The sequence below is a fragment of the Carassius gibelio genome, chromosome B7 (assembly GCF_023724105.1).
Source record: "Carassius gibelio isolate Cgi1373 ecotype wild population from Czech Republic chromosome B7, carGib1.2-hapl.c, whole genome shotgun sequence".
Lineage (NCBI taxonomy): Eukaryota > Metazoa > Chordata > Actinopteri > Cypriniformes > Cyprinidae > Carassius > Carassius gibelio.
This window is the reverse complement of record NC_068402.1, coordinates 664124-682848: the sequence shown is the minus strand read 5'-3', so window position 1 is coordinate 682848 and position 18725 is coordinate 664124. Positions and strand designations below refer to the sequence as shown.

General features: G+C 41.4%; 1 protein-coding gene across 3 annotated transcripts in view; it reads right to left on the bottom strand.

The window, feature by feature from the left end:
• Positions 1-234: 234 nt before the first annotated feature.
• Positions 235-18725, bottom strand: part of LOC127962233 (NACHT, LRR and PYD domains-containing protein 12-like) — a 38488-nt gene continuing 19997 nt past the window's right edge. The window contains exons 5-8 of one of the 3 annotated variants that reach the window (XM_052561770.1): positions 11075-12869; positions 915-1088; positions 632-805; positions 235-522 (exon numbers count right to left, since the gene is read on the bottom strand). In XM_052561770.1, the coding sequence (XP_052417730.1) occupies positions 345-522; positions 632-805; positions 915-1088; positions 11075-12869 (2321 nt within the window). In that variant the 3' untranslated portion in view covers positions 235-344. The remainder of the gene's footprint in view (positions 523-631; positions 806-914; positions 1089-11074; positions 12870-18725) is intronic. The other 2 variants (XM_052561769.1, XM_052561771.1) reach the window with 2 other exon arrangements.

Below are 18725 nucleotides of genomic sequence, written 5' to 3'. Positions count from 1 at the left end.
ATTGACTGACAATGATCAGGCTTCATTTTTGCTTCATTAATGTCTTACGCTTTTCTTTGAACAATTACGTTTTGGGCTAAAAGTGTGTTGTAATGCAAACTGACAATTGATTAGTAATGCCTTACACTACTGCGTTACAGCAAAAAGTATTATGTTACTGTAATGCATTACTTTTGTAATGCGTTACTCCCAACACTGTTCATGCATGAAATAAATGCATTTGAAAATTCTACATTTAATATTTCAACATTTTTATTGTCAGATGTACACAGTTCACCTGGGTAATTTTTCTCAGGTTGAAAAATCTGTATAATAGGCATCTGTATTATTTTATGGTAAACCATTTACCTCAGAGTCTCCAGCTGACAGTTTGGGCTCTTCAGTCCATCAGAAAGAAGCTTCACTCCAGAATCCTGCAGATCATTGTTACTCAGGTCCAGCTCTCTCAGAAAGGGTTTTGATGACAGTAGAGCTGATGACAAACTCCCACAAGACTGAGCAGTGAGATTACAGATCTGTAGCCTGTGTAAAGAACAAAACAAACAGTAATATATACTTTTACATCACAAGCTTTACAAATCGATAAACACACAAAATATTTTGAATATTTATTTGATTAAAAACCATTTACCTCAGAATCTCCAGCTTACAGTTTGGGCTCTTCAGTCCAACAGAAAGAAGCTTCACTCCAGAATCCTTCAGATCATTATTACTCAGGTCCAGCTCTCTCAGAAAGGATTTTGATGACTGTAGAGCTGAAGACAAACTCTCACAAGACTGATCAGTGAGATTACAGCTCTGTAGCCTGTGTAAAGAACGAAACAAACAGTTATATATGCAGTTATATCACAAGCTTTACAAATTGATAAACACACCAAATATTTTGAATATTTATTTGATTAAAAACCATTTACCTCAGAATCCCCAGCTGACAGTTTGGGCTCTTCAGTCCAACAGAAAGAAGCTTCACTCCAGAATCCTTCAGATCATTATTACTCAGGTCCAGCTCTCTCAGAAAGGGTTTTGATGACTGTAGAGCTGAAGACAAACTCTCACAAGACTGAGCAGTGAGATTACAGCACTGTAGCCTGTGTAGAAAACAAAAATAATAATAAAAAACAAATAATGTGTTTATTTGGTATGATTTATATTCTGGCGCACAGACAACTTCCAAAAACCATTGACTAGTAATGCACTTAATGCAAAGCTATAACCATATATTATATATGATATATTCAGTGATTGCTGAACTATATGTATCTGATATGAATAAAGCACATCTGCAAGTTAAATTTTAATGGATTGTAATTGTTGCTTCCATAGACATATGCGTGTATTTTTCAATCTCTAAATGTATTGCTTTACTAGTAATCATGTGTATTTAAATGTACACATGCAACAGAGCCATATCACCATGCTATCGACCCCCTCATCTTTCTAAATGGACTGTGAACCTTCAGTAGTTCAGAAGTCCACCGAGAACAAAATTCAGAGGAGGTATCTGCTGAATTAACTCTGCTGGTGATGAATGTGTGTGTGTTCATTGTCAAATTCAATTTTAACAAAAATTTTCACTGTACATAATTTAGACTTTTTGTTTTTGACTGAGACATGGCTGACCCCTGATTCACGGAATTGGTACCTTGCGATTGTGGTTTTTTAAATTCTCCACACACTACAAGCCGCGGTGGAGGCATTGCATCTGTCTTTAAGAATAGTTTCACGTGTCATCCATTATCTGTTGCCATTTTTCAAGCTATGAGCTGCAGTGTTTTTATTTAAAGTGACAAATCCAGTTGTGTGTGGCTTAATATATCGGCCGCCTAGATATAATAAGGACTTTATTGGGGTGTTTTCAGATTTTTTAAGGAAAATTATATTGACGTATGATAAATTGCTTTTAGTGGGTGATTTTAACATACTTGTGTGCTGTCCTACAAATCAATTGGTAAGAGATTTTTTTAATGTAATTGATTCTTTTAATTTTATACAGCATGTGAATAAACACTCATGTTTATGGTCATATTTTAGAGTTGGATTTGTCTTTTGGTCTATCTGTTGATGATGTTGAAACATCAGATAAAGTTTTTTTCTGACCATTAATATGTTGTTTTTAATATATTGATATCACATAAATAGTGAAGCCCAGAAATCAAAGTCCACCACGATGGGTTTTAAATGTTTGAGCTGTAGAGCAGTTATACCTATTATACCTTATATTATAACTTATATTATAAGTTATAACTATTTTATGAAATTGATCCTTGTTGTTTAATGGGTATTTTCCTTAATATGGATTTGGATTCATCCCTTGATGTGTTATATTACATTTGCTTGCCTTATTGGACTCAGTTGCTCCACTGCAGGTTAAAAAAGATAGATCCAGACCTGAGCCCTGGCTAAGTGACGTGACTTGATATCATTCCAGCTAGGTTAGTGAAACAGGTATTTGATGTTCTTGGCCCCAGTATTTTATCTATAATAAATAACAATTCTCCTTTCTACAAGAGTAGTTCCTAATCAGATTAAACATGCTGTTCTTCAGGCTCTTTTGAAAAAAAAAAAAACTCTTGGATCATGCTGTTGTATCAAATTATTGGCCAATCTCAAAGTTACCTTTTCTATCAAAAGTTTTAGAGAAGGTTGCTTTTTTTGCTACAAAATTAATTTTTTTTTAATTTTCCAGTCAGGCTTTAGGACTCCTGTACTGAATAGGCTTTGATCACGGTTTTAAGTGATTTATTGACTGCAGTTGACTCAGGGTCCTCAGCAGTTCTTGTTTTATTAGACCTTAGCGCCACGTTCAATACTATTGACCATAAGATTTTACTCTCACGGCTTGAGAAGGTGGAGGAAATTAGGGATGCACTGGTTGACCGGCCATAAATCGGAACCATTTTTTTTTCTTTTTTCGGCCGATTTTTCAGGAAGTGCGCTCGTGTGCGCAGACTACATTGTAATCGTTCGCTATGTAATTTGTGTGGAAGAGTATTTCGAAATCTGTGCGCAGGACATAGGCAGCCGATCAGTTCTAGAAATGCAGAGTTTCAAATCTGAGGCACAGATAGCAGGAAGCGAACAGCTTTTGGTGTACTGGTGCACAAAATAAGAGCCCCTTTTCTGCGCGCACTAAAGCTGTACCGCTCTGCGCTCTGAACATGTGTAGAACGTGAAGAGATGTTCAGCTCAGCTTCTCATGTGTTGGATGTGAAAAGAAATTGACTAAACTGACAAAACTGAAATGCTTTTTTTTTTTTTTTTTTTTTTTTTTTTTAGAATTTGCACACACGTTTGAAAAGCCAGAAATAAACGTCAGTTCTGCATTAGGATGATTATTTTTATTTTACCTTAAAATTACATAGACTTCATTTGATTTAAAAATCACCTGCTGTAGCACACTGAACAAAAGTGTTTCATTCATCCAATTAACCACTTTACGTGCAAACATCGCCGATGGCCCCAGTTTATTATTGTTTCACTTTCACAGCACATTAAACATCACTGTCTTACTTCATCTGGACAAACTGTGCATCAATTGAAAGTTTAAAGACTCTAGCTTCGATATTTGACCAATATTTTGATAAAACATTGTTGCAGTGACAGATATTTAGTAATTTATGTCAGGAGTGCAAAATAATAAATCCGTATTATGCCACATTTTGAATAGAAATTCACCACTCGTTCATATTCATTCATGTCAGCAGCGGTTTATTTGTGTTCACATAGACTCAATGAACAGCGTCAATAAGGCTTTATAGACCAAAGATGCATATCTGCGGAGATATATGGATATATTTACTGATGTTTACTTCATATTTCTTCAGACAGAATCGTCATTTCTATTCATTTTCCACAGATTTATGCGATCTGATGATAAACAGCCTCTCCCAGCGACTGGGCAGTTGGTTTGTCTGCCCAGTTAGTGTAACCTGTGCTTTGCCCTCAAAGGATTTCGGACGCTCTTCTGGTTTTCGACCTGGACTGTTTTTGACTCTGGAACTGCCCGCCGTTCTCAGCCCTGTTTGCACCTCGCTTGACCCCTTGTCTGCACGACTACTCTCCTGCCTGCCCGGATTTGTTGCTCCCTCTCTCCTGGCGTTCTCGGAGCCTGAGCGCACGACCTGCCCGCTGAGCAGTGTGAAGTCAAGACTGATTTTTCCCCGCCAGAGAAGTTTTGTTGTTTTTTGACGTTAAGACGTCCTCTTTAATAAAACACTATTTTTCAGCCTCATTTCGCTCTTGGGTCCTCATCTGTCCTGACACCACACACTGACCAAGAATGGACCCAGCGGAGAGCTCAACTTGGCAGGCGGCTTTGGAGCATCAAGGAGCGATGCTGGGCCGTCATGAGATGGAACTGTCTCCCACCCGTCACTCTGTGGATGCCTTGTCAGCTCAGATCACGGATTTAGTGGGTCGACTCGATCGTCTCACTCGACAGGAATTCCCTTCACTGCCTCCCGGGCCTCTCCCGTCCGCTTCCTCCTCTGAGCCGAGAGTGAACAACCCCCCCCCCCCCTTGTATTCCGGTGAGCCTACTAGTTGCAAAGCTTTCCTTATTCAGTGCGAGGTGGTGTTTTCCCTTCAAGCTCGAACCTACGCATCAGATGTCTCCAAGGTGGCGTATGTCATATCCCTGCTTTCTGGTAGAGCACGTGATTGGGGGACTGCAGTATGGGAATCACAGGCCGCGTGCTGCTCGGACTTCAGTTCCTTTAAGGAGGAGATGGTTAAGATCTTTGATCAGTCTGTTTTTGGCAAAGAGGCGTCCCGACTGTTAGCGCACCTTCAACAGGGCAGGCGTTCAGTGGCAGATTACTCTGTGCAGTTCCGTACCCTGGCCGCTACCTGTGGATGGAACACCGAGGCCCTTATCGCTCGCTTTTTAGAGGGTCTCAATGACTCAGTCAAGGATGAACTGTTCTCCCGCGAGGTTCCAGAACGATTGGACGATGTTATCAGTCTGTCCCTCCACATAGACGCCAGGAGAGAGCTTCGCCGTCGAGTTCGAGCAGACTCCGAGCCGGTCACGTTCGTCCCTCCATCTCCATCCAAGGAGAAACAGCGCCACCTGTTGGAGGGTCTCTGCCTGTATTGCACTGCTCAAGGACACCGAGCTCACTCCTGTCCAGCTAAGGCTGCTCGTTCGACACATAGGGTTAATCTGAGTGGTACTGCCATTTCCCCTGCTCACAGGTCACACACTCTTCTGTCTGTGTCTCTGTTTACTAAACACACTTTGTTTAAGGCTTAAGCACTCGTTGATTCAGGAGCAGAGGGCAACTTCATAGATGAAGAGTGGGCTCACGTTTGGGATATACCCATCCAATCCCTGCAGCCCCCAATAGTCGCTCACGGACTCGATGGCAGGCCACTTATGCAGATCTCCCGGATCACTGATTCGGTGAGTCTTCTTACCTCCGGGAACCACCGGGAGGACCTCAGATTCCTAATCTGTAAATCTCCATCTGTTCCTTTGGTATTGGGTCATCCTTGGCTCGTTCGCCATGGGCCGAACATTAACTGGGCAGACAATGTAGTTTTGTCATGGAGTCAATATTGTCATACACATTGCCTTCTGTCTGCCTTCTGTTTCTCTACAGGAGGAGGAGGCGGATCTTTCTCGAGTTCCTGCTTGCTACCATGATCTCCGGGCGGTCTTCAGCAGGTCCCCGGCTGTATCTCTTCCTCCTCACCGACCGTACGACTGTGCCATCGATCTTCTCCCTGGTGCTTCTCCGCCTCGCGGGCGGCCGTATTCTCTCTCCGCGCCCGAGCGCGAGGCGATGGAGAAGTATTTAAGTGATTCTCTGGCAGCCGGTATTATTCGTCCCTCTTCTTCTCCGGCCATGCGGGGTTCTTTTTCGTGAAGAAGAAGGATGGCTCTCTGCGCCCCTGTATAGACTATCGAGGGTTGAATGACATCACACTTAAGAACTGGTACCCTCTGCCGCTGATGTATTCGCCCTTGATCTCTTGCAGGGGGCCGAGTTCTTCATGAAATTGGATCTTCCCAATGCTTACCATCTAGTGCGGATCAGGGAGGGGGACGAATGGAAGACCGTGTTTAACACGCCTCGTGGGCACTTTGAATACCGGGTTCTTCCCTTCGGTTTATCCAACGCTTCAGCTGTCTTTCAAGCACTTGTCAACGACGTGCTGAGGGACATGATCGACAGGTTAGTTTTTGTTTATTTAGACGACATCTTAATTTTCTCTTCTTCTTTTCAGGATCATGTCCTGTCACTGTCTTGTCCTGTCATGTCACGTACTACAGGTGCTTCAGCGGCTGTTAGAGAATCAGCTGTTCGTTAAGGCGGAGAAGTGCGAGTTCCACGTTCAGTCAGTTTCGTTCTTGGGACACATCATCTCGGTGGGGGGGATTCGCATGGACCCTTCGAAGGTGAGAGCCGTCTCCGAATGGCCTACACCTGATTCCCGCAAGGCGTTACAGTGGTTCCTGGGTTTCGCCAATTTCTATAGGCGATTCATCAGGAACTTTGGGCAGGTGGCGGCCACTCTGACCACGCTAACCTCCACCAAGGTCAACTTCCATTGGTCAGCGGATGCCCAAGCGGCGTTCGATGAATTAAAACGCAGATTTACTTCAGCCCCCATCCTGGTAACTCCAGAGACTTCCCGGCAGTTCGTGGTGGAGGTGGATGCGTCAGAGGTCGGTGTCGGTGCCGTGCTCTCCCAGGTATCCTCCGTTGATAACAAATTACATCCTTGTGCCTTTTTTTCACACCGTTTGTCACCCACAGAACGAAACTACGACATCGGTGATCGCGAGTTGTTGGCTGTTCGACTGGCTTTGGGGGAGTGGCGTCACTGGCTGGAGGGAGCAGCCGTTCCATTTCTGGTGTGGACTGACCACAAGAATTTGGAATACATACGGTCTGCACGCTGGCTAAATGCCAGACAGGCTCGGTGGGCGCTCTTCTTCGGGCGCTTTGACTTCACCCTCTCTTATTGACCCGGGTCCAAAAACGTTAAACCCGATGCACTGTCTCGTCTTTTCGCTTCTCCAGGCGATCCGCCCCCGACACCGTGTCCCACGGGCCTGCTCTTCGTGCCCAGGTCAGTTCGCTCTGCCGTTCTCCAGTGGGGTCACTCCTCCAAAATCATGTGCCATCCAGGAGTGCGGGTGGCCTGCCATGGCAGAGATTGTTCGCCGGTTCGTGGGGGCGTGCCCAGTCTGTGCTCAAAATAAATCCTCTAATTCTCCCCCCGCTGGTCTGTTAATGCCGCTTCCCATCCCATCCCGTCCCTGGTCCCATATTGCCCTGGATTTTGTAGTTGGACTCCCTCCATCCAGTGGCAATACTGTTATTCTCACTGTAGTAGATCGCTTCTCCAAAGCGGTCCACTTCGTTCCCCTTCCTAAACTCCCCTCGGCTAAAGAAACGGCGCGGGTGGTCATTGATCACGTCTTCCGGATTCACGGCCTTCCGGAGGACGTGGTTTCTGACAGGGGGCCCCAGTTCATGTCGCATTTTTGGAGAGAGTTCTGTCGACAGATTGGAGCCTCCGCGAGTCTTGTCGTCAGGCTTTCATCCACAGACCAACGGCCAGACTGAGCGTGCCAACCAGGATCTCGGTCAGATGCTCCGCTGCCTGGCATCCCATAACCCCGCATCCTGGAGTGATCAACTCACTTGGGCAGAATAGGCTCACAACTCTCTACCGGTGGCGTCTACAGGTATGTCCCCGTTCATGTGTAGTCTGGGTTATCAGCCTCCTCTGTTTTCTTCCCAGGGCTCCGAGGCAGCTGTCCCCTCAGTTCAGGCCTTTGTTCAGCGTTGTCGCCGCACCTGGAGGAGGGCCAGGGAGGCGCTTCTCGGAGCTAGGGGACGCGTTAAAACTGCCGCAGACCGCCACTGAAGGTTGACGTCCCGTTATGTCTGCGGACAACGCGTGTGGCTCTCCACCAAGGATTTGCCACTGAGAGTCCCATCACAAAAGTTGGCACCTAAGTTCGTGGGGCCGTACCGTATTTCCAAGGTCGTCAACCCGGTGACGGTCTGTCTCCGGTTGCCCAATTCTCTTCGTCGTGTGCACCCTGTCTTCTATGTGTCCAAAGTTAAGCCTGTCTTGCGTTCTCCCCATTCTCCTACTGTGTCTTCCCCTGTCGCCCCCCCCCTCCCCCTGTTATGGTTGACGGTTCTCCTGCATATAGGGTTAGGAGAATCTTAGACTCCAGACGTCGTGGGCAGGGATATCAGTACCTGGTGGACTGGGAGGGGTACGGTCCGGAGGAGAGATGCTGGGTCCCGGCCCGGGACGTCCTGGACCGATCGCTCATCGACCAGTTTCACCAACGCTGCCCTTCCTCGGGAGCGCTGGGAGGTGCTCTTGGGGGAGGGGGTACTCTCAGGACTCGGGTATGATCTGTCCTTTTTTCTTCCTTTTTCTTACTTTGTTTATTTTTATATATATTTTTTTGTTTCTACTCATTTTTCTACACTTGTTTTTGTTTTGTTTCCTTTTTTTCTCTCTCTCTGATTTTTAATATATTTTTCTGGTTTTTCTTCCCTTCGCTCTAGCGCCAGCTGATCTCGCTCAGCAATCTAGGCTGCGGCTTGTCTGACGCACCTGTTCCCTCTATCTCATTACTCACCCTATTTATTCTGCTTGATTTTCACTCAACCTTGTCAGTGTGTTCTGTGACCTTTTGGCGTTTGGCTTCAGTTCTGTCCTGTTCTGGTCAGTTCGCTTGTTGGTTTGTCTGCCCAGTTAGTGTAACCTGTGCTTTGCCCTCAGAGGATTTCGGACCGCTCTTCTGGTTTTCGACCTGGACTGTTTTTGACTCTGGTACTGCCCGCCGTTCTCAGCCCTGTCTGCACCTCGCTTGACCCCTTGTCTGCCCGACTATTCTCCTGCCTGCCGCTTTGGATTTGTTGCTCCCTCTCTCCTGGCGTTCTCGGAGGCTGAGCGCACGACCTGCCCGCTGAGCAATGTGAAGTCAAGACTGATTTTTCCCTGGCAGGGGGGTTTTGTTGTTTTTTGACGTTAAGACGTCCTCTTTAATAAAACACTATTTTTCAGCCTCATTCCGCTCTTGGGTCCACATCTGTCCTGACAGTAAAGCCTGAAAAACCACAATAAAGGCTAATAAAGGTGTAATTAAAACAAAAGAATAATGATAAAAGAATAATGCGGATAATGTGTCATACCTGGCGGAGGTGTGAAAGACTCGTTTGGTGAGAACAATAAAAACAATGAATCGGGGAGTTTTGCAAAGCCAACACATATACAAAACACAGGAGAGTTTAAATGTGAGATCTTACAGGGATGACAGGGCCATAAATCAATCTGATAAGCCTTCTCTAAAAACACACATGACATGGCCTTAGAAAATATTTTATAAAATTCACAATTTTACAGATTCAATTATGAAATTTTTTATGAAGTTTTGCCAAAAGCCAAAAGCAAGTTTGGCCTATTAAATATCAAATATCTTGTTTATGCACACTTTTGCTTGTAAAAAATCTGTATCGGAATCGGCCATGAAAAATCATGATCGGTGCCTCCCTAGTGGAAATCCATGGTATAGTGCTTAAAGGGTTTATATCCTTTATTTCAAACAGATCTTATTCTGTAAATGTTGGTCAAGATTATTCACAACCTGTTTCTTTACTTTGTGGGGTTCCACAGGGGTTGATTCTTGGCCCGATTCTTTGTATATAAATCAATGCATAGTAGGGCTCCACTGTACTTGATTGAACTGATTGAGAAATATTAGCCAAAAACGGTCTCTAAGGTCAGCTGACCAGCTGGCCTTGATGATTCCTAGAACTAAATGGCGAAGTGGAGATTGAGCTTTTGGAGTTTATTTCATATTATTGTGGTTTTAATGTTGAGTTTTATGTTTTGAGACTGCTTTATTATGTGTTTACTTATTGTACAGCACTTTGGTCAATGATCAGTTGTGCAAAAGTTCTCAATAAATAAAAAGAAAAGAAAATAATAAATCATGGCAATTGCACACTCCCTCAAAATGTGCAACACCTGTGGCATTGTGCTGTGTGATAAAACTGCACATTTTAGAGTGGCCTTTGTTTGTGGCCAGCCTAAGGCACACCTTTGCAATAATCATGCCGTCTAATCAGCATCTTGATATGCCACACCTGTGAGGTGGATGGATTAACTTGGCAAAGGAGAAGTGCTCACTAACACAGATTTAAACAGATTTGTAAACAACATTTGAGAGGAAAATGTCTTTTGTGTACATAGAAAAAGTCTTAGATCTTTGACATTGTCATATCTATTACCATGCTAAAATCTCCAGAGAGATAGATAGAATTACATATACTCATTTTTCTGAACAGTCTTGGCTGAAAAGTCACTGTGTAAAGTTAAAGCATGATTAATAAGGTGAGAAACTGCAGGTGAATAGGGTAAAGATATTAGCTAATAGTTATCACCTTACTTTAACAGTTAATTGATTACATTGACAAATGTAAACATTTTTGTATTACAAGTCTCCTAAAATGTTGTTTAAATATGCAAATGAGGCATTTTTTTATGGAATACGCACTAATTGGCATAAATGTCTTATACAAAAATCTGAACTGGATGAAGTAAGTTTCAAAAATCGTTTAATATTGTATTTTTTTTCCTTCTTTTTTTTTTACATATTAGAGTAAAATGTTTTTACAGAAGGAATTTTTGTTATATCTTTTTGTCACTCCATAATTCAGAAAAATCTTTGAACAGCCATAAAACTATATTTTCACAATTTTGGGGGGATTAAAATGTAAAACCTTCAGAATTTAGACAGGAGTAAAAATGTAAAGTTTGGTGTAAGTGCTACTGAACTGGGGATTTATGGCTTAGGAGAAATAAACTAAATTGAAATCTATTGAAACAAATAGATAAAGTGCTATCAAATAAATACTTAATAGTGTCTTTTGGATGTTTTCTTTCCACTAATCTTCATGAAACTTTATGAAAAGCCATGAAGCCCAAAATCTCAAAATTGACAGGTGCATCTAAAAACAGTTTCTCCCTGCAGTGTCTCCCCTTAAATCAACTAACAGTTTATATAAATGAATATTAAGACGACACTTACAGTGCTCTTCTGGTGTTTTTGATGACTGGCAGCAGTCTCATCAGTGCTTCATCAGATCTTCTGTATTTCTGAAGTTCAAACTTCTCTTGAGTCTCTTCTGACATGAGGAGCACAAACACCAGACCCGACCACTGAGCAGAGGAGAGATTCTGCTCTGAAAGTTTTCCAGAGCTCAAATTCTTCTGGATTTCCTCCACAAAGTCATCTTTCAGTTCATTCAGGCAGTGGAACAGATTGATAGTCCTCTCTGTTTCCTCCATCTCTATTTTCTCTTTGATATAGTCAGAAGTGTCTTTGGTGTCCTCTGTTTTGAGCTCCAGTCCTGGCAGTAGTTCCTTCAGGTCTGTCTGATTGGACTCCAGTGAAAGACCCAGAAGGAATCTGAGGAACAGGTCCAGGTTTCCATTCTTACTTTGTAAAGCCTCATTGACTGCAGCTTTATGAAGTTCAAACAGTGGCTTTGTGGACAGGATGCATGTCGTTTTTTCCCAGGATTTAAGAAATGGGTTTGCTTTCTTGTTTTTGTTATTAAAAAACACATAGAGAGCAGCAAGTAATTCCTGGATGCTGAGATGTACGAAGCTGTAAACGTTTCTCTCTGATATAGATTTTTCCTCCTGAAACATCCGGGTGCATAACCCAGAGTACACAGACCCTTCATTGACATCTAGTCCACACTCCTCAAGATCTTTTTTGTAGAAAATCAGTTTACCTTTCTGTAGTTGTTTAAAGGCCAGTTTCCCAAGCTTCAGAATAATCTCATCAAAAGACATGACTTTAGCTTTAGTTTTAGGATCCTTGCAATATTTAGTTTCCATCTGTTGCTTCTGAAAAAGTAAAAAGTTTGTGTACATCCCTGTGAGGGTTGTGGATGTTTGGTCATTGCTTTTTTGAACCAGCAGAGGCTGAAGAACGGTGAGAGAGATCCAGCAGAAGACCGGGATGTGACACATGATGTACAGACTTCTGAATTTTTTGATCTGATGAATGATTTTTTCAGCAACCTCAGGACTGCTGTTTTTGATGAAGTACTTCTCTTTCTGCTCATCACTGAATCCTCGTACCTCTATCACCTGATCAATGTATTTTCGGGGTATCAGACTGACTGCTGCTGATCTGGATGTGATCCAGATGAGAGCAGAGGGAACCAGCTGATTCTTGATTAGGGCTGTAACTATATTACTCACTTTTGTTTTCTTATTAACATCTGTAATGCTGTCACCCTCTTCAAAGCTCAGAGGGAAGCAACATTCATCCAACCCATCAAAGATGAACATGATCTTATTGCCATCTTTAGGAAGAGATGTCAGCTCTTTAAGGCCACTTAAGCAGAAGGTATTAAGCAATCCCATGAGACTGTACTCCTCTTTAATCAAATTCAATTCATGGAATGGGAGTGGAAAAATGAAGACTATATCTTGATTTTCTTTTCCTTTAGCCCAGTCAAGGATGAATTTATTGACAGAGATAGTTTTTCCCACTCCTGCAATCCCCACTGTGAGCACTTTTCGGTTTTGCCGACCCATATGATCTTTGAACATGTCATTACACTGGATCGGCATGTCCTTGGCAGTCAGTCTGTTGTGATTTGATTCAATCTGTCTCACCTCGTGTTCATTCATTCTTCCTCCAGTCTGATTCCCCACCACATATAAATCAGTGTAAATGTCGTCCAGGTATTTATTTTCACCTGTCTGTGAATTACCAACCAATATCCGCTCACAGAGCTGTTTTAACTTGTGCTTCAAGATCTTTGTGTAATCATCATGAGTAGCTTTATTGTCCTCAGCAGAGCCTTTGAGAAAATGGAAAAAAAGTTATGTAGACTCAGACATGGTCTGTGATTCCCATTACAAAACTTGAAAACTGTGTTTGAGTCTATTTCTAATTAATGCTCCTGAGGGGCCACCCACTACCACCAGATGGCACAAAGGGACAGATTGCTAAATATATATATGTACCGTTCCTTCTAAAAAAATTTGCATATTGTGATAAATGTTCATTATTTTCCATAATGTAATGATAAAAATTAAACTTTCATATATTTTAGATTAATTGCACACCAACTGAAATATTTTCAGGTCTCTTATTGTTTTAATACTGATGATTTTGGCATACAGCTCATGAAAACCCAAAATTCCCATCTCAAAAGATTAGCATATTTCATCCGACCAATTAAAGAAAAGTGTTTTTAATACAAAAAAGTCAACCTTCAAACAATTATGTTCAGTTATGCACTCAATACTTGGTCGGGAATCCTTTTGCAGAAATTACTGTTTCAATGCAGCGTGGCATGGAGGCAATCAGTCTGTGGCACTGCTGAGGTGTTATGGAGGTCCAGGATGCTTCGATAGCCGCAATAAGCTCATCCAGAGTGTTGGGTCTTGCGTCTCTCAACTTTCTCTTCACAATATCCCACAGATTCTCTATGGGGTTCAGGTCAGGAGAGTTGGCAGGCCAATTGAGCACAGTAATACCATGGTCAGTAAACCATTTACCAGTGGTTTTGGCACTGTGAGCAGATGCCAGGTCGTGCTGAAAAACAAAATCTTCATCTCCATAAAGCTTTTCAGAAGATGGAAGCATGAAGTGCTCCAAAATCTCCTGATAGCTAGGTGCATTGACCCTGCCCTTGATAAAACACAGTGGACCAACACCAGCAGCTGACATGGCACCCCAGACCATCACTGACTGTGGGTACTTGACACTGGACTTCAGCAGTCCGGTCGGCAGTCTTACCCACGATTGCGGTTTTGAGTAATGAACCAGGCTGGGAGTTTTTAAAAGCCTCAGGAATCTTTTGCAGGTGTTTAGAGTTAATTAGTTGATTCAGATGATTAGGTTAATAGCTCGTTTAGAGAACCTTTTCATGATATGCTAATTATTTGAAATAAGAATTTGGGGTTTTCATGAGCTGTATTCCAAAATCATCAGTATTAAAACAATAAAAGACCTGAAATATTTCAGTTGGTGTGCAATGAATCTTAAATATATGAAAGTTTAATTTTTATCATTACATTATGGAAAATAATGAACTTTTATCACAATATGCTAATTTTTTGAGAAGGACCTGTATATATATGTCCCGAGTGAGAACAATGGAACTTAAAATTGTGAACTAAAATATTATTTCAACTATTTAGCCTATGAATAAATAAAATGCAAACTTTCAACGAAAGAACACTTCGAGAGTGTAGTAAGTTGCTTCTGGTGTTTTCGATTTGTACTTCAATATAATAAGCTCCAAGTTTAAGAATAGCCTAGTTTATACTAGTTTTTCTCTCTCTCTCTCTCTCTCTCTCTCTCTCTATTTAACAACATTAGCTCAATGTAATATGTCTTCAGGCAGACTGAATTTTTTCCTGCCTTGCTTAAGGTTGGGTCAATTAGCACGAGTCCTGCGCTGTGAGACAGGATTTCGCTTGGACTTAAAGGGATAGTTCACCCAAAAATCTAAATTATGTCATTAATAACTCACCCTCATGTTGTTCCAAACCAGTAAGACATCCATTTATCCTCGGAACACATTTTAAGATATTTTAGATTTAGTCCAAGAGCTCTCAGTCCCTCCATTGAAACTGTGTGTACGGTATACTGTCCATTTCCAGAAAGGTAAGAAAAAGTAGTCCACGTGAGGGTCAGTTAGAATATTTTTAAGCATCGAAAAATAAATTTTGGTTTAAAAATAGCAAAAACTACGACTTTATTCAGTATTGTCTTCTCTTCTGTGTCTGTTGTGAGAGAGTTCAAAACAAAGCAGTTTGTCATATCTGGTTTGCGAAATAATCATATTCTCTGTAACCGGATCTTTTTGAACCAGTTCACCAAATCAAACTGCATCGTTTTAAACAGTTTGCGCCTCTCCAACTGCTGTGAAGAGAGAACTGAAGATGAACACCGAGCCGAGCCAGATAATGACTCGTTTATGAGTCAAGAACCGGTTGCATCGGTTTTTGGATCACCAGTAGTTCTTTCGGACAGTTCGATTCAATAAACCAGTTGAAGAAAACGGTTCACTGGTTCCGAAGATAAATGGAGGTCTTATTGGTTTGGAACGGCATGAGGGCGAGTTATTAATGACATAATTTAGATTTTTGTGTGAACTATCCCTGTAAAGCCTTCCGCAAATGCCTACTATCACAAATAACAATGATTTTCGTAAAATAATGATTATCAATTAATAATCTGTTATTATTATTATGGTCTAGTGAAAATAATAATATGGGCTTCGAGAAAATGTGTAAAAAGAGTAAGGCTGCTGTGAGTACAGGCATGTTTCAGCCCAGTAATATGACAACACACCATTCCTCTGAGCCAAAAAACAGACCGAATTCAGTTCAGCTTGATGGACTTAGGATTTTTTTGGGGGTAGTTCTGTATAGCTTGCGGGGGTTAAGATATAGGTGTAAATCTCTTGCTCTTTCATTTGGACTTGCTCTTATGAGGGTTTCAAACTTGCTGAGCAAGTGATGGCGCAGTGGATAAGACGCATTGGTCGGAGAGACCTGGGTTCGAATCCACAGGTTGACACCAATGTGTCCCTGAGCAAGACACTTAACCTCTTGTTGCTCCAGAGGCGTGTGACCTCTAACATATATAGCAATTGTAAGTCGCTTTGGATAAAAGCGTCAGATAAATGTAAATGTTTAGATAGGATTTGTTGTGGTCCGCCCCCACGTAAGAGTTCTAGTTCTAGACGTTCATTTGTTATATTCAGCTAATCAAAGGTTTATATTAAATTTACATCATCAAGTCTTAATATATTCCCCGCTCAAGCACATGCATTAAGTTTGCCACAAAGCACATGCAGAGGTTGCCTAATAATTGTGAAAAAGGAGACATTTTAATTATTTATTAATAAACAAATGTTTTCTTGTCGGCTGCAAGATGAAATTTACAGTGCTGACTTTCTCAGACGAGAGAAATGCAACATTCACAAATTACATAATGTTTTTGTTTAATAAAATTTTTTTTTAATAAACAAGTTTTCTGTAGATATATTTTTACTGTATGTTAGACCCTATACCATCTAAGCTCCTAAAAGAGGTGCTTCCAGAAGTCATAGATCCTCTTCTGACTATTATTAATTCCTCATTGTCATTAGGATATGTCCCCAAAACCTTCAAACTGGCTGTTATTAAGCCTCTCATCAAAAAACCACAACTTGACCCCAAAGAACTAGTTAATTATAGACCAATCTCGAATCTCCCTTTGCTGTCCAAGATACTAGAAAAGGTGGTATCCTCACAATTATATTCCTTCTTAGAGAAAAATGGTATATGTGAGGATTTCCAGTCAGAATTTAGACTGTATCATAGTACTGAGACTGCTCTCCTTAGAGTTACAAATGATCTGCTCTTATCATCTGATCGTGGGTGTATCTCTCTATTAGTTTTATTGGATCTTAGTGCTGCGTTTGACACAATTGACCACAACATTCTTTTGCATAGACTTGAACACTTTGTTGGCATCAGTGGAAGTGCATTAGCATGGTTTAAATCGTACTTATATGACCGCCATCAGTTCGTAGCAGTGAATGAAGATGTATCATATCGATCACAAGTGCAGTATGGAGTACCTCAAGGCTCAGTACTAGGGCCGCTACTCTTCACGCTTTATATGTTACCCTTGGGAGATATCATCAGGAAACATGGTGTTAGCTTTCACTGTTATGCTGATGATACTCAGCTATATATATATATTTCTTCGCGGCCCGGTGAAACACACCAATTTGAAAAACTAATGGAATGCACAGTCGATATAAAAAACTGGATGACGAGTAATTTCTTACTTCTAAATTCTGAAAAAAACAGAGGTGTTAATTATAGGACCTAAAAACTCAGCTTGTAATAACCTAGAACACTGTTTAAGACTTGATGGTTGCTCTGTCAATTCTTCGTCATCAGTTAGAAACCTAGGTGTGCTATTTGATCGCAATCTTTCCTTAGAAAGCCAAGTTTCTAGCATTTGTAAAACTGCATTTTTCCATCTAAAAATGTATCTAAATTACGGCCTATGCTCTCAATGTCAAATGCAGAAATGTTAATCCATGCATTTATGACCTCAAGTTTAGATTATTGTAACGCTTTATTCGGTGGTTGTTCTGCACGCTTAGTAAACAAACTACAGCTAGTACAAAATGCAGCAGCAAGAGTTCTTACTAGAACCAGGAAGTATGACCATATTAGCCCGGTCCTGTCAACGCCACACTGGCTCCCTATCAAACATCGTATAGATTTTAAAATATTGCTTATTACTTATAAAGCCCTGAATGGTTTTGCACCTCAGTATTTGAATGAGCTCCTTTTACATTATACTCCTCTACGTACGCTACGTTCTCAAAACTCAGGCAATTTGATAATACCTTGAATATCAAAATCAACGGCAGGCAGCAGATCCTTTCCCTAATTGGCACCTAAACTCTGGAATAACCTACCTAACATTGTTCGGGAGGCAGACACACTCTTGCAGTTTAAATCTAGATTAAAGACCCATCTCTTAAACCTGGCATACACATAACATACTACGTAATATGCTTTTAATATCCAAATTCGTTTAGAAATTTTTAGGCTGCATTAATTAGGTAAACCGGAACCGGAAACACTTCCCATAACACCCTATGTACTTGCTACATCATTAGAAGAATGGCATCTACGCTAATATTTGTCTGTTTCTCTCTTGTTCCGAGGTCACCGTGGCCACCAGATCCAGTCTGTGTCCAGATCAGAGGGTCACTGCTGTCACCCGGATCCAGTACGTATCCAGACCAGATGGTGGATCAGCACCTAGAAAGGACCTCTACATCCCTGAAAGACAGCGGAGACCAGGACAACTAGAGCCCCAGATACAGATCCCCTGTAAAGACCTTGTCTCAGAGGACCACCAGGACAAGACCACAGGAAACAGATGATTCTTCTGCACAATCTGACTTTGCTGCAGCCTGGAATTGAACTACTGGTTTCGTCTGGTCAGAGGAGAACTGGCCCCCCAACTGAGCCTGGTTTCTCCCAAGGTTTTTTTCTCCATTCTGTCACCGATGGAGTTTCGTTTCCTTGCCGATGTCGCCTCTGGCTTGCTTAGTTGGGGTCGCTTCATCTACAGCAATATCGTTGACTTGATTGCAAATAAATGCACAGACACTATTTAACTGAACAGAGATTACATCACTGAATTCAATGATGAACTGCCTTTCACTATCATTTTGCATTATTGACACACTGTTTTCCTAATTAATGTTGTTCAGTTGCTTTGACGCAATGTATTTTGTTTAAAGTGCTATATAAATAAAGGTGACTTTGACTTTGATGTATGTGAGACACCACAATTTTAAGTAAATTCATTATCAGGAAAAAATTAAAGTGATCGAGAGGGTGCATCCCTGTCATTTACGTGCATTAATAATTTTCACACAAACACTTTAATATTAATTCACATTTTGAATATGCATTTCAAAGTAAATTATTTTTTTTACATGCGATTATCCAAAATAAAAACAAACAAGATTTGTAATGAAGATAAAATATGTAGACAAAAAAAAAATGCTGTGAATTGCACTCAGCATCATGCGCGCCAAGCAAATCTTGTGCGGCTGCAATTTTATTATTTTTTTTTACTTAAATTATATGAAAGCAAGTTAAGATGGCTCTCTTTT